General features: G+C 39.2%; 1 protein-coding gene across 4 annotated transcripts in view; it reads left to right on the forward strand.

Moving 5' to 3' along the window:
• Nucleotides 1-15,199, forward strand: part of cacna1ha (calcium channel, voltage-dependent, T type, alpha 1H subunit a) — a 130,708-nt gene that overhangs the window by 58,054 nt on the left and 57,455 nt on the right. For all 4 annotated transcript variants that reach the window (XM_040005922.1, XM_040005923.1, XM_040005924.1 and 1 more), the window contains exons 3-6: nucleotides 7,216-7,327; nucleotides 7,960-8,093; nucleotides 8,941-9,038; nucleotides 13,088-13,247. In XM_040005922.1, coding sequence (XP_039861856.1) covers nucleotides 7,216-7,327; nucleotides 7,960-8,093; nucleotides 8,941-9,038; nucleotides 13,088-13,247 — 504 coding nt within the window. The remainder of the gene's footprint in view (nucleotides 1-7,215; nucleotides 7,328-7,959; nucleotides 8,094-8,940; nucleotides 9,039-13,087; nucleotides 13,248-15,199) is intronic.

Consider the following 15,199-nt stretch of genomic DNA (forward strand, 5'->3'; position numbering starts at 1 on the left):
ACATAAAGGCGGCAGCTGAGGTGGGGGAGAACTGGTGAGAGTCAACGATCGGGAAAAAGGAAGAAAGCAATAAAAGTATTTTCAAGAGGAGGCTGGATTTAGAAAAAAACTCATATAGAGTTAACCTTATTTCCAGCAGTGGGTCGAGGTTCATACTCCTGCACTGTTGTAGGATAAATTTTCAATGACATGAGAAAAACTGAGAAAAATAAAAAGCAAACACAGTTTAAGGCCCCATTGTGTGTTTTATTATTGACAAGAGACTCTTTATTTTAAAAACCTGTTGAGATTTCTTTAGGTGTTTTGCTGTCACACCTGGGATTTTTTTTAACATCATTGTTATTAGAGATGCTTTGGTTGCTTTTCTTGATTTTTGGATCCCTACGATGTTTCTTCTAAGGTCCTGCACCTTTATTTGAGAGAAATAAGTTTTGAGATTAATCTTGTGTTTAACCATGGTTTAACGGACAACTTCATTCAACTGTTCGTTAATGCAAATATCTAATCAGCCAAACACATGGAAATGACTCAGTGCATTTACGCTTGTAAAGAATGACGTCCAAATTAAGCAGAAGGGGGAAGAGAAGTGATTTAAGTGACTTTGAACGTGGCATGGTTGCTGGTGGCAGATGGGGTGCTGAGTATTTCAGAAACTGCTGATCGACTGGGATTTTCCCACGCAACCATCTCTAGGGTTTACAGTGAATGTTCAGAAAGAGAGAAAAAGAAAACCAATAAGCAGTAGTTCTCTGGGTGAAAATGCCTTGTTGGTGTCAAAGGTCAGATTGCCTCGAGCTGATAGGAAGGCAACAGTAACTCAAATAACCAAGATTGGAAAAATGTGGCCTGGTCTGATGAGTCTCAATCAACATTCAGGTGGCAGTGTCCCAGTTTGGCAAAAAAAAAAAAACAACCCATAAAAGCATTGATCCATCCAGCCTTGTGTCAAACGTCAGGCAGTTGATGGTAGCGTTGGTAAAATGGCATATTTTGGCCTTATTTAAACACCACAGCTTCCCTCAGTGTTGTTGCTGGTCATGTCTATTCCTTTGACCACAGTGTAGCCATCATCTGTTGGCTGCTTCAATAATACACCACGTCACCAAGCTCAAATCATCTCGAACTGGTTTCTCGACCATGACAATGGGTTCATTGTACTCAAAGGCCTCCACAGTCACCAGATCTCAATCCAATACAGCACCTTTGGGATGTGGCAATCATGGAAAGCTGCAGCAATTGTGTAAACTATCATGTCAATATGGGACAGACTCTGTGCAAGTTTCCAGCAGCTTGTTGAATCTGTGCCATGAAGAAAGAAAAAGGAGGTCCAACCCAGTATGAGGAAGATGTGTGGAATAAAGTATTATAATATTGACCTTCACCCAAAGTGGGTGAGTGTGGGTCATTTTTCCCTGTTATAGGTAATAGAAACAGGTGCCATACTACAATAAACTAGTTCTCAGTCGCAGACTTATGAATATACCCAGTCCTCCATCTACAGTGTGACACGACATAGCCCTAATGTGATTTGCCCAAAGTGCCTCAGCGTGAATTGACCTTAACAAGTGAGACCAAGAGCGCTGTGTGCTTGGCCTGGATTGTAACTACTGAACAGAGAATTTAACCTTGCCCGTTGCACCATACAGCTTTTACATTTAATAATGTGTGTGCTTCTCTATGTGTGTGTATCATGTTTTTGTGCGTGTGTGTGCCTTCGAAGACAAAGTCAAACAAAATTTTAAAACCACCGGTAAGTTTGCTGTTTTCTGTTTACTGCAGTTCACTGTCTATCCCTACTCTGCTTTGCGGCAAGAGCCTGGCTTAGCTTTAAAGGCTTGCACATTAGTCCTTGTGTGTGTCTGTGCCTGCATATGTGTGCGCGTGTGTGTTTGTGGTGGATGGGTTGGGGGGATAAGACAGAAGGAGACTCTGGAGGTGTTGACTGTGGAAATTAAAGAGGAATTAGAGAAAGCAGAGCACAAGGAGGAACAGAGGAGAACATGGGAGAGAGAGCGCGAGAAAGAAGAAGGAGAGAGAGCTTTTCTGAATATTCAAATCTTTCCTTTTAATTCAGCTGCAGATTACTGAATCTTTCATCTGTCAAGGAAGGATCGACCTTACACTGCTTGACTTAGTGTGTGTGTGTTTAAACTGTGCATTGCAACAGACTGACCCAAGGCATTTTCCAGTGTGATTCAAGATGTTTTTTTGGTTTGTAGCGATACCTGCAACAGCATGCTATTAACATTTCTTTTATTACTACTCCCCCAAGGGAGCCACTTGTTTAACACTGTTTTACACTGATGTAATTGCTAAATAAGATTCCAGTACATTTGTAGATCGGGTGCACAACACAAAGCTATAACGCCACCGCCTGTGAGTATTCCCCTCTTTTTTAGATACTTTGGACTCCTTCTCATTTAAAAAAAAAATCTTCAGAGAATAAGCTGCTGCAGGGTTTGCATTCTTTCAGACTCCCACAGTTGTAATGTTTCCGTTAGTTAGAATATCTAGCTGATGCATACCATGGGAACAAGAGCTCAATGCGCTGGCAGAAACCATGTTTTCTAGAAATAAAGCAGTGCAGTTTCTCTGTGTTTTTCTATGTGTAATGCCTCTTATAAATGTAATCAAATCATTGGAAACCAAAATGCTGGTGCAGCTATTAAATGCATTAAAATATTTCTTAATCTTTAATCCTTGCACTACCTGCACTCCTGCATGGATGCTATAGTAGGGAAAACAGTGTTTGGAGACTGGAGGACAACCCAAGTGACTCCACATATGACCAATAATATAGTTGGTGTTTAAAACGACTTTGAAGACAAGGACCAGGTCTGCAGCCACATCATAATGGCAATATAAAATGCCATTATGACAGTCAGACTGCTTTCACTTTGCAATTTAATGGGGTCAAGTTCGCAATGCCATCCAATTTGTTTGTGATAATATGGCAATTGACTGTGATAAATTGACAAAAGTAGCAAATTTGTTGCCATCTAGATTAGAAATTGACAATAATTATATAACCCTAACCCTAACCCCAGTCAGAATTAGCTGGATAAGTCTTTAACCGCATAACCTAGTGCTAACCCTCAAGCACACCTTTGAGCACCTTTGAGGTCTAACTTTTACCAACATTATCCCTGTGATTTTATAAAACTCCACCTGGTTTCACAAGGACAACAGCAAATGTTTTCATTTAATCCAATTTATTTTGTTGTCTTGTGGTTTCTGGTGACAGATCATGAGTAACTTGCTCAGGTTGTTTAGGTTAGAGGTTCTAGAGACAGCTGTAATCTATTATGTGCCAGTTCTGCTAAGCTACATTTGTGCCTGCGCAATCCTACACTCATATGTTCAGCGAGCGTATCCTTATAGTTGTCCTATTTTCAGAACACTAACTTAATAAATGCCTGCTGCAAAAACACTGGCTCCACTCTCCCTGAAAAGGCACAGCATTGGTTTTAAGTAAATACAAACAACATTTTACCATTTATGCTTTAATTGATCTGCACAATTAAGCAGACTCATGTCTTTTAGCTTTCCTCATGCTGAGTACTCACCGTCACTAGGGAGAATAAATATGCTGGGCATTTTGGCAGAGCTCACTGCGCATTTGTAAGGTTTAAGCGTAGGTGAGTATTGGTATCTGAGGCTCAGGAAATCCTGGTGGGAACAGCATAATCTTGATGATGTGTTGGAAGAAGCAAAGCATAGTCTATTGAATACACGTAACAGTGCCACAGATGGCTAATTGTAATGTTTTTGCTCGTAGGATATTTTAGTTCCTTGTCCAAAAATGTCACATGTAATTGGCATAAATAATTGAAATTGCCTCTTTGATAATGTACTGCATCTACAGCTTAGTTGTCTAAAGGAAATTCCTCTTAAACTGATAGGATGCTGGAATTGTAATGTAAATTAAAATACACTGCAGTTACTCACCATCTTGCAGGGAATATTTCTAAATCAATGGAAGAAAAACACAAAATAATGAATATGGAGGATGCATTTGAGAAAAAATGGATTTTATCTTGGTGAGAAATTAAAAATACAACATGAAAACCACACTTCTGCTGACTTTTTTTTTGCTTGTGTCTGTGCATGTGACCAGTATAACGGATGTACACACCTGTTGAAATGTGTAAGATTCATATATGAAAGTGTTTAGGTAAATAGGAAAATGTATGGATAAAGAAACAAGACTAATTTTTTTAAATTATAAGTATACTGATACAGAAGTTAGCTATTTGCTAATATATATGTTTTGAAGTTACAGTATAATGGCCAATAAATGAGAATTTATAAAAGAAAGAAGAGAAAGGAGAAACACCCTTCAGGCATTCTGTGAGGGTTGATGTTGCATAGTTTGACCAACGGGGGGATTCGGCAACTTCCTGGGTTTGGAGCACCACAAACTACAACGGCTAATCTGAGCAGACTTGGGTACAGTTCAGTGACGCAATCATGTCTTGTTATCAAGCCGTGAATTACATATTATCTTAGTAGGGACTTAAAACAAAAACTATCGTCAGATTTATTAAATCTTTAAATCACAAAATGTTAGTAGGGGTAACAGTCTTAAGAGTTCTGTATTGGTGGGCTGTCATTTTTGAAGATATTTGGAAAAGGAAAAGATCTTTAACTTACAATATAAAGTGCATTACGCTGTATAAATGACATTTAATTCAATCAAATTGAAATGGTGGCACATTTGTGAAGTGGTGTGTGTACCTTTGTTAGCTTCTCTAAAATGGGTGAAGGTAATTTCAGGTCTGGTATGAATGTGTTTGTGGTACCATGCCTCCTGTTTGCAAACTTTCAGGCTAATGACGTGCTGGGTACATGGCTATGATTGCGTATGCAATGATTTGCCTGCATTGCTGTGCCTGTTTTCCAAGAAAATAGAAAAAGAAAAGGAAATTTTATGAAGCAACCCTAGGATCTATGTTTGCAATTCAATTCTTTTGACCAAAACATGCACACGCTCACAAAATTAGCATATGAGAATGTGAAAAAACCCAAACGAATTGTGTTCCAGCACAAATTAAATCCAGGATATGTTCCTATCGTGGTAATAGGCTGCAGTTGCATCTCAAACAACCTCAGGACAGAAAAAACTATTTGAGGTCAAACTTGCTTGCTGATACAAACTTCTGTCTTCTGGCCTCCGATTACAGCATTACGTCCCAAGTGTATCTGTGTTTGTGCATTTGTGTGTGGAAAACACGCATAATGTCATTAGCATATAATATTTGTATCCCTACGTTTGCGTGCGCTTCATAAGACTGTCCGTGAGTAATGTGGAAGACAATAGTCACCATTTGTTTTCCGCTTTAACTCCTTCTCTAATTAGAACAGTACTTCACCTTGGGAATACTTCTCCACTGCAGTTCAGTGCGCACACCAGATCACTGAGTGTATAATGTGCCTGAGAAAATGTGTGGGATGTGTGTTTGGGGTAAAAGCCAGCCAAAGTAGAAAAACAGCAGCATCAGGGCCTCTGATTTAGGTTTCCTTCTAATCACGTTCACGTCATTTTTCCTCCTTAATGTATTTTGCATCCCGGTCTTTCTCCCTCTCTCCCTTTTTCTCGCTTAACATCTCCTCCATTGGGTATAATTTTTTTTCCCCATTTAGATGATGAGACATCTTCTAAAATGAACAACCGCACTGTGATGTAGTGTTCGTATATACATTTAAGACTTTGCTTGTGTTTTTGTAAACCGTTTGATTTATGAAGAAAATCATACTTCCACATGTTGTCAGTGCTCATTGGATGTGCTCACCGCTGTTTGTTCTTACAGTGGTTATTACTTTGTTGTGAATTGATATATATTCCACATGCTTTTTGTGTGATCGGATAAAAAAGAAAAACCGAATGAGAGAAATGATTCGATTTTGACAGACGCCTTCAGATTTAACTTTTTTTTTCCTTCCAGAAATGCAGATCAAGTTTTAATTGCCATCTGTGTTGATGCACTCAAAGCACATCAAAGACAGAAACTCCATTTTATGTCTGTTCTTGAATAGCAGTTCAATATGGCATTATGTGTTAATAATTTATGCTACACCACATAGACAAAAATTCAAGGACAAAAAAATCCACAGTCATCAGACCACTTAAAATTTATTGCTTTGTCCTAAATAGATAATCTCACTCGCCACCAAAAAAGGATAAAAGAATAGGACCAGCAAAAGGAAAGATTACTCATTAGTGTAAAATCAGGTCAGAGGTGATGTCTGAGACAAAGCAGGACAAAGGTTTTCAAATAGCAAACCTTTAGACTCACAAATAGAGAAATAGATGCTACTATATCACACTCACAAAGGTATATCTGTGTTTTGTGTACCAATGTTACGATACCAGAAATTTAATCATTAGTACCAGTACATGTAGAATTGCATGATGATGATTGCTGAGTAGCCTAATAACCTTACATTACTTAGATTATGTTAGCTACATCGGCGGTCCCTACCCTTTTTTGCACCACGGACCGGTTCATGTCTGACAATATTTTCACTGACCGGCTGTTAAGGTGTCGCGGATAAATACAACAAAATAAAACCAGCACCAGTACCAAAATAAGGACGATTTATTCATAACACACAGGAAGACACCCAGGGAAACCAAGTTACTGATAAAAACAATAAAAAAATAATGATAAAAACCATGAAAACCATCAATTTCAAACCCGAGCCTCGGTACCAAACGAGACACGGACCAGTACCAGTCCATGGCCCGGGTGTTGGGGACCGCTGAGCTACCTTACATTTATATAACGTTCGCAATTGCAAACTCTTTAGCCTATGGAACATAGCTAATTTTGCAACAGCTGCTGCACAGTTTTTTTCCTTTTCTTAAGTTTGTCGTACTTCTTGAGCATGTAATGATAGACAAGAGCACTATAGATGTATGCTTCCCCCCGACTTAAGGAAAAACTGCCGACTTGGCTCCTACGATTTAGGTCATAAACTAATCAAGAAAGTGTTAAGTTGTGTCATAGATCAAAAGAGCTGCATGGTCATTTTCCCATAGGCTTCTATTCCATTGGACTTTTCATAAAAAAAGATGTTGCCCTGTGATGGCCATTATCAATAATACGGGTTTTAGGCACTTTACAGTAAGCTGCTTTGACTATATACAGTCTGTGTTTTTGCATGCTTTTGAATTCACACAACATATGTTTTGACCTTAACTTGCTCTTGCACGTGGTTTGAGCACGTGTCCATGTTGGTGATCCTGCTCAACTGTGTGACTCTGGGGATGTATCGGCCCTGTGAGGACGTTAACTGCCAGTCAGAGTGGTGTCGCATCTTACAGGTAAGTGCTGCACTCCCACACTGTCAGCTGGGCCTGCTACACAGTATGCAGTAATGTCAGCAGCTGATTGGTTGTTGATTAACTTACTGACATGTTCAAGAGCTTTTTCAACAGAAGCACCATTCACTACAAAGACAAGAACCATATTTTTTACTTTTATTTTAACTAAGCTACCTCAATCAGTGTTTTAAATTATTACACATATGCAACCACAATGCATAAAAACACTCATGAAAAAAGTTAATTATTCATTTTCCTCTTTTCACACTCATTTATTTCTATAAGCTTTCACTGTAGTGCGATGCTGATTCCTGACACACTGAGATCTTCTCATTATATTCAAAGAGAGACATTCTTTTTGCTGTAAAATGTCTAATTAATTGAGACACAACCATAAACATGGTACGCCCGAGTTATTCCCTGCTGGGATAAAACTAACTAACTGATAAAAGCAGTCTTTGTCAGAAAACCTCCTCTAGCATTTCCACTTTTCTTGGTTCAGAACGCGACTGTTTTGATAAGAAGACTTAAAAAGGATCGTTCACTTTGCAAGGATTCCACTTCCTCTTCTTTTTATTGTTGTCAAAGCTTATTTTTGTCTGTGTTCTTGTCACTTTATCCTTTGTGACCAGGTGTTGGATGACTGCATCTTCGCTTTCTTTGCGGTGGAAATGGTTATCAAGATGGTGGCCCTGGGAATTTTTGGCTCCAAGTGTTACTTTGATGACAAGTGGAATCAGCTTGACTTTGTCATTGTCATGGCAGGGTTGGTATCCCACTGTGCCTTTTGCTCATCTCCTCTGATTGCTCAATTATCTCTATCACCAGCAGCTTAAATATTAACAGTCTGCTTAGAATAAAAGAAAAAAGAAAAAGCACTTTATTTCTTCCTCCTATACTATACAAATAGGGCTCTTTACACCTCACACATTCAAGTTGTAGGTCATTCGGTGGTTCACCACGCCCAATTTGAAATCCATGGCGACTGATCCCATGACTTTGGCGCACACTTCCCTTGTGCTTATTTTACATTGAATAACTATTTAAATAAACTTTAGTTTTGCTCCACCTACATATGCATAAGATTTATGTCGCATTAATGAAGGGTAGGAACAAATAGGGATGCAGAAATAAATACTGAAGCAATATAATGTTCAACATATGCAATAAAATATATATCTATGTAAGTTTCTGTCAGCTTGTCTGTCAGTTGGAGCAATGTTTCTCTATTATTCGTTAGCCAGTCTGTTATGAGGCACATTCTCCACATAATTGCAGAGAAAAATGTAAACATGTTTAGGACCATCATTATAGCCTTCTGTCTGCTCGTTGTCACACTCATTATGTTTGCATGCTGTATCACAGACTATACAGAAGAAAAAGTGCTTCTGACTTCATGCAATTAAATGGCAAATGCACAGTAATTATGTGGGTCGCTTCAATTACAACCTTTATTAGATTATTAGTGTTTCATTTCATTTTCTTGTTGTTGCTGTTTTGTGTAGACATAAATGTGTGTGTGTGTGGTCACCATTTCGTTTTTATAACGTCTATGAAGTAAAACCTTCTCCACCTCTCTCTCTCTCTCTCTCTCTCTGCGACCATGTCTTCAGGATGTTGGAGTATTCCCTGGATGGCCACAATGCCAGTCTGTCAGCTATCCGTACCGTCCGAGTACTCAGGCCACTGCGGGCTATCAACAGAGTACCAAGTATGCCAGTTTCTTAGTTGTGGTTTGGCTCATATTTTCCCATATATGCAGGGTTTTTACAGCATTTCCCCAATGATTAATGTGAAGCTGTATATTTCTATCTGCCTGGTGTTACTCACTTTGAACTAGGGAAGACAGAGCAGTGTTTTGCTGTGTTTATTCTCAGCACTGCGTGGTAAATTGACCGATGATCAAGACTTTGGTTTTCATCTCACTTTGTGCCAGCCAGCGGGATCTTGCACATAGATTGTCAATTTCCTAAAAGCTCTGTGACAGAAATAACCATGAATCTACAGCTAAAGGGGATCACTACACAATGGTGTCATAACATCTTACAAGGTTATTAACCAGCATACATTAGGCAAGGAGCCAAGGTCTTTTTCCGGACTCAGCTGCCAGTATTGGTAGCCTTTAAATATATATGTATTTATGTAAGGTTGTTTTTTTCTCATTTTCATGTATATTATAGATTTATTGCACATAAAGTGAAATATCCATGTCTCTTGGCTTAATTTAGCACACCCAACCATATGGTGGTGGTTGGTCCACTGTATTTACTCAGTTCCAAATTCAACCCAGCTGTTTACCAGGAGATTTTAAACCACTTTGTGCTGTCACAAGCTTTATGGAGATGCAGATTTCCTTTTCCAGCAAGACCTAGCACCTGCCCACAGCGCCAAAACTACTACCAAATGGTTTCCTGACAGGTTATTACTGTTTTTGACTGGCCAGCCAACTCACCTGACCTGCACCCCACAGAGAATCTGTGGGTTTTGTCAAGAGGAAGATAAGAAGCGCAGATCCAAAACTACAGGCGAGCCAAAGGCTGCTATCAAAGCAGCCTGGGCTTCATTAACGCCTCAGCAGTGCTACAGGCTGATTGCGTCCATCCCATGCCATGCTGATGCAGTCATTTGTGGTAACAGATCCCCACCTACGTCACTTTATAGACATTTCTGCATATGATACTTGAGTTGTGTGTGTTTAAGTTTTCTTTGGGGAATTTAAATGATGATGACCTCACATTCATGAGTGATACTGGGGGCTGCACTGCTGCTAACTCATACACTGTCACATAGCATGGAAGACACAGTGGGTCAACACATTAACATTATCACCAAGCTAACAGTAGTTCTGGGAAAAACTTAAAGCTGTGCACAAGGTGAAATAAAACTTATTATTACTGCAACAAGTGTTCAGTTGCTCCCTAAAGGTGGGTTGGTAGATGGAGGCAGGTAGAGAGAGGACGGAAGGAGAGAATGTCAGTGAAGACCCAGCTAGCTTAGAGATAGAAATTCAAGGTCAGTGATCTTGAGTTTTCTTGCCCCAAGACACAAATATACCTGAAAGGCGATGTTCATATGCTCACAGGTACACACAACACTGGGCCTCTTCTGTTTTTCTTTTTTTCTCTCACCATAAATATAGTGTCTGTAAGAACGAGCCAGGTAGATAAGTCTAACAGAGGTTTTCCTCTAATCAGTCTGTCTTTCTGTTTTTCTTTCTGCCTAAGAGGATGGGAAATATTCATTGAACTACAAATGTTAACTGTGTCTTTTGTGCTGTAGCTTAGAAACAGTGAGCACCGCACTCTGATTATTTCATGTTCTCAAGGTTGATACGTGCAGGGGGCTTTTGCAAAATCTCTGCCAACTGCCTTGTGCACGGTCACATACTTTTACCGTCAAGTGAATGCGTTAGCGCAAGCCTGTTATGGTGCTGGAAACAATTACATTTACCCTGTGTGAAATAATCGCAAATTCTTCAGCCATCTGTCTAGTTTTGACTGCATGACTGGGTTTAGAAAAGCACTAGCCTTCCTCAGTTTCTTACTAGGTCAGTTTCTTGTTATGAGCAAATAAAAAAAAGGTAAGTGAATGCCCATGAATGAAAAGCACAAGCTGACAGCAATGATAACGAAATCTCCAAGGGCATCTTTAGAAACATGGGTGATTTCTCTGGTGGTTCAAGCCAGTCTTTTGTCATCACAACTTGACAGCGGAAACTGTTGTGGGTGACAGTAGTTCTGGCTTTTAAAAATACAATTTTTGTATTTTTTATATTTTGATTCCAAGGATTCCAAGAAACCAGACTTCCTTGGTCTTGAGTAATAGTTTCCCCCATAATTTCTGAAGGGCAGTTTAAGTTTTTCTTTTGAAATTGGCTCCTTTATCACTCATTTTCAGTCCAGTTCTTTTACCCAAACCTTTTTTACTGGGATGCGGGTTTTTTTGTTTTTTTGTTAAGCCACTAAACGCTGACCTATGAAAAATTCAAGTAAAAGTAGTATAAAAAAGACCCTTAACTGAAGGCATGAAACAGTAATGCATTGTAGCATAACTCAGCAAACCTAGCACATAACCAATTTTAAATTGTAGCCGTTTTGTTACTAGAACAAATAATTTGTTGCCATTTTATTTTTATTGCATTTATAAAAAATCCCAAAAGGTAAAACAGTTTGGCAGGCATAAACTTATTTTTTTGCACCAACAACATGATTCCCAAAGAGCTATTAGCTGAGCTGGAATAACTTAACATGGTGTGCAGTGAGTTCTTAATAAGTTTGACAAGTAGAGGACAAAAGAAGTGGCAGGCTCAAAGAACTTATTTATAGCAAATGATCAGTATCTGAAATTTATGCCCTGAAAGCTGGACAAGGATGCATCTGGCCTTTATCTGATCCATCTACTGTTCACTGAGGCCTCATCGGAAATGGTCTATATCTCAGGGAAGGGAAACAGGGAGAGAAGGTTGTGTTATGCAAAAGTACACAAGAACTGGACTGAAAATCAGTGGCAGCAGGTCTTATAGAGTAGCTACTTTCAGCTGCTCCCTAATTCACAAGGGGTTGCCACAGGAGGTGGCTCCACACATGTGATTTAGCACATTTTGTTGCCTAATGCCCTTCCTGACACATTCCCAAAGGGGTTTGTTTCTTCTCCCAGGAGGGATAAATGCACATTTGACAACAGTAAACACGAGGCAGCCAACATCCAAAGAAGAGCTTTGGATGTCATTCAAGAAGCCCGGAGAACTATTCCTGAAAACTACATATAGACATTACAAGAAAGTTTGCCTCAGACTGTTGGTAAAAATAAAGGTGGCCATACCAAATATACCAAATACCATTTTAAACCTGTCACTCAGAGAAATTAATTCAGTGACATTAAAATGAAAGGTAGAAGATTACTAAAGTGAGGCAACAGGGATTCAACAAGATGGATAACCTTAGCTGATGAATGACTACAATTAGCAATGTAATGACAGCTTTTATCTAAATGTGACTCATTCATATATGATTTCTTTTATGTATATTTAATAATAAGAAGAGTAAAAGAAAGGATAGTGACATTTTACACGTTTCAATAATAACTGCATTGACAATAAAATGTTTCTTTAGCTTCTGGCACAGATTTAATAGGAATACTATTATCTTAATTCTTAGGCCCATTCTGATAACTGTAAAACTGGCAAACAAGACATTTGTTTGTTTTCCACTGATGATGATAATGGCTACAGGTAGAGTTTTCTCACGCTGTTGCACAGCACAGACAGTTTGGTCTCAGGATGAAGATTTAAATTTAATTATCACTGCAAAGGTAAAAACTGGCAACTCTGTGCCACAGAAAGAATAATAATATCATAGCACTGCACATGTGATCAATGTGACAAAGCTGTGATATGTGGAGGAGGAGACAGGGGACATTGTGAGGACCTCGGGGACTGGATCCCTGATGCTGCTGACGCTAAGCACATCTGACATGGGAGATGGATGCTGAATGCACGTGGTTAGATAATAGTAGCCACAAGGAAGCTGCGAGTTCAAATCCCAGAGGATGAAATGATGTCAATCTGTCACTTTCAGTATTGTCATCTGTTGTAATTATAACATGTGCGAGGATGAAGTTGTTGGATCCAAAAACGTAAGACTAATAGAGGTCGTCAAGGTAAAAGTAAAAGGCTAGCTCGGATGGGTTTTATATTATGTCTGTCATGAATGTCGAGTGCTATTAGTCACACATCTTTGTTGTTTGTATCCCACTGTGTAGGTATGAGGATCTTGGTGACACTGCTGTTAGACACTCTGCCTATGCTGGGAAATGTTCTGCTCCTCTGCTTCTTTGTCTTCTTCATCTTCGGCATTGTGGGAGTCCAGCTGTGGGAGGGACTGCTGCGCAATCGCTGCTTCCTGGGAGAGGACATCGAAGCGTAAGGAATTCCGCCTTGTGATGTAGGATAGGAATCTCTTGATCTTTTATGTCAAAGCTGCATTTGATTTTTTTGAACGATACATTTTGGTGAAACTGGGATCCAATTCAAAATTATTTTCCTTGAAAACTGACAAAAAAGGGATGAGTGAACGAGAGCCTGAATGATCATACCAATACCAGTGTTTAGGGATGTAAAACTCAATATATCGAGCGATATATTTTTCTTTCAGGAACATGGAATATAAACAGATTTCCTGTATATTTGTCATTTGTAGTAATTTATTTGCTCGTTTATGGCCGTTCGGTTGTATTTGTGGCGCTGTGTTGTAGAGTGCCCTCTGGTGGACAAACTATGCAATCCAACAGTCCAGATATGGTTGAAGGGTGTTTCTCCTCTCTATTCTGTACTTTTTTAATTGTCTTTTATCAGTCGTTATAAAAGTTGCTACCGATACATCAGCAAATACCTAATATCGATCACTAATATCAGCCCACTGATAAATCGATCAGGCTCTAGAGTGAAAGGTACAATCTCGGTCTGTAAAGCTACAAATTGCTTGACAAATATGATATTTTAGCTTCCTCCCTTTTTAGTCCTGTCATAATTTCTGTTGTCATCTGGAGTGACAGTTAGCAGTAGTGAAAATGTAGAACTTCCAGCTTGTTAGAGTATGCACAATGCAGAGAAGTGGAGCAATGCTGTATCAATAAGAACAGGTCAATGTGCTGGTTTCTGTACTCTGAGACAAAGAAATAAAAATACCCCATCTTTGTAGATAATGTGGCTAAAAATATAGGCATTCTAGAAACATGCTGTGTCCCTCAATAGAAAGAATTTAAATTAGCACCTATGATCATTGAAAATCATCTCCAAAAAGACCTAGAACTTATCAGCGCAAGAGGAGATTAATTCAGGAGACACTTTTAACTTTGTGGAGTGAAGTGATAAAGCTACTTTCGACTGCTCCCTTATTCACACGGGATCGCGACAGCTGGTAGCGCTACATATTTGATTAAGCAGATTTTTACACCGGATAGACTTCCTGATGTAACATCCAATGGATCACTACCTCCTCCCGGGAGTGAACCAGGAATCTTTTGCTTGGTAGGCAAATGTTTAAACCACTGCACCATAAAATTCCTGAATATGTGTAAAAGTTTTCTTGCTCAGTCCAGATTGTAGGAAATGGCAGACCATAGGTACTGACCTGAAACCAAGAAAAGATACAGCTTCTGTCGATGTGAGACAGAAAACGAGTCAGCACTGACAGACCCACAGCCGAGAGAGAACACAGTGTTCGCTCTGTTACCAAAGACGGGAGAGGAAAACGCTGCATTTCCCTTCTATGCAGCATGCATTGTGGGAATACTCGATGAACCTATTTTTTCACATTTAGCTTTTCTCATCTTGTGATATAACAAGATCGGATACAAAAACAGCAGACAAGCTTACTCCCTCAAAATCAAGTACACACACACAAACAGCCAAAATCGAGCTCAGTCATCATTTTAGCCGTGGGGAGTGATTTTATGCAAGAGAAAAATAATAAAAGTTGCTTCAGTAGCCACATCCTCACAACGCCAAAAGAGGCATGAACTAATTGTGCTTTTGATGTAATGGCACAAATTGTCCCAGAGTTAATGTTTCTTTGAGTAGATAAGAAAGACCGATAGAAAACCACAGCTTAATACTTAATATAAAAGATGCTGTGATTCCTTTCAGAGAACAAATCTATCTGACTTCCAGGGCAAAATGAATCACTGCCCTCTGAAATAACACATGAACATGCACAAACTCTTGCACTAAGCGTCTCCACAATTTCAATTGATTTTTTTCCTTTATTTCCTATTTTAGTGAGTGTTGCAGGCATTTCTTATCATATGCAGTGCCGTGGAGAAGTGTTTGCCCTGCTTTCTGATGTCTTATTTTTCTTTCAATATTCTTTTGTG

Source organism: Simochromis diagramma, unplaced genomic scaffold (assembly GCF_900408965.1).
Source record: "Simochromis diagramma unplaced genomic scaffold, fSimDia1.1 OVJJ01000510.1, whole genome shotgun sequence".
Lineage (NCBI taxonomy): Eukaryota > Metazoa > Chordata > Actinopteri > Cichliformes > Cichlidae > Simochromis > Simochromis diagramma.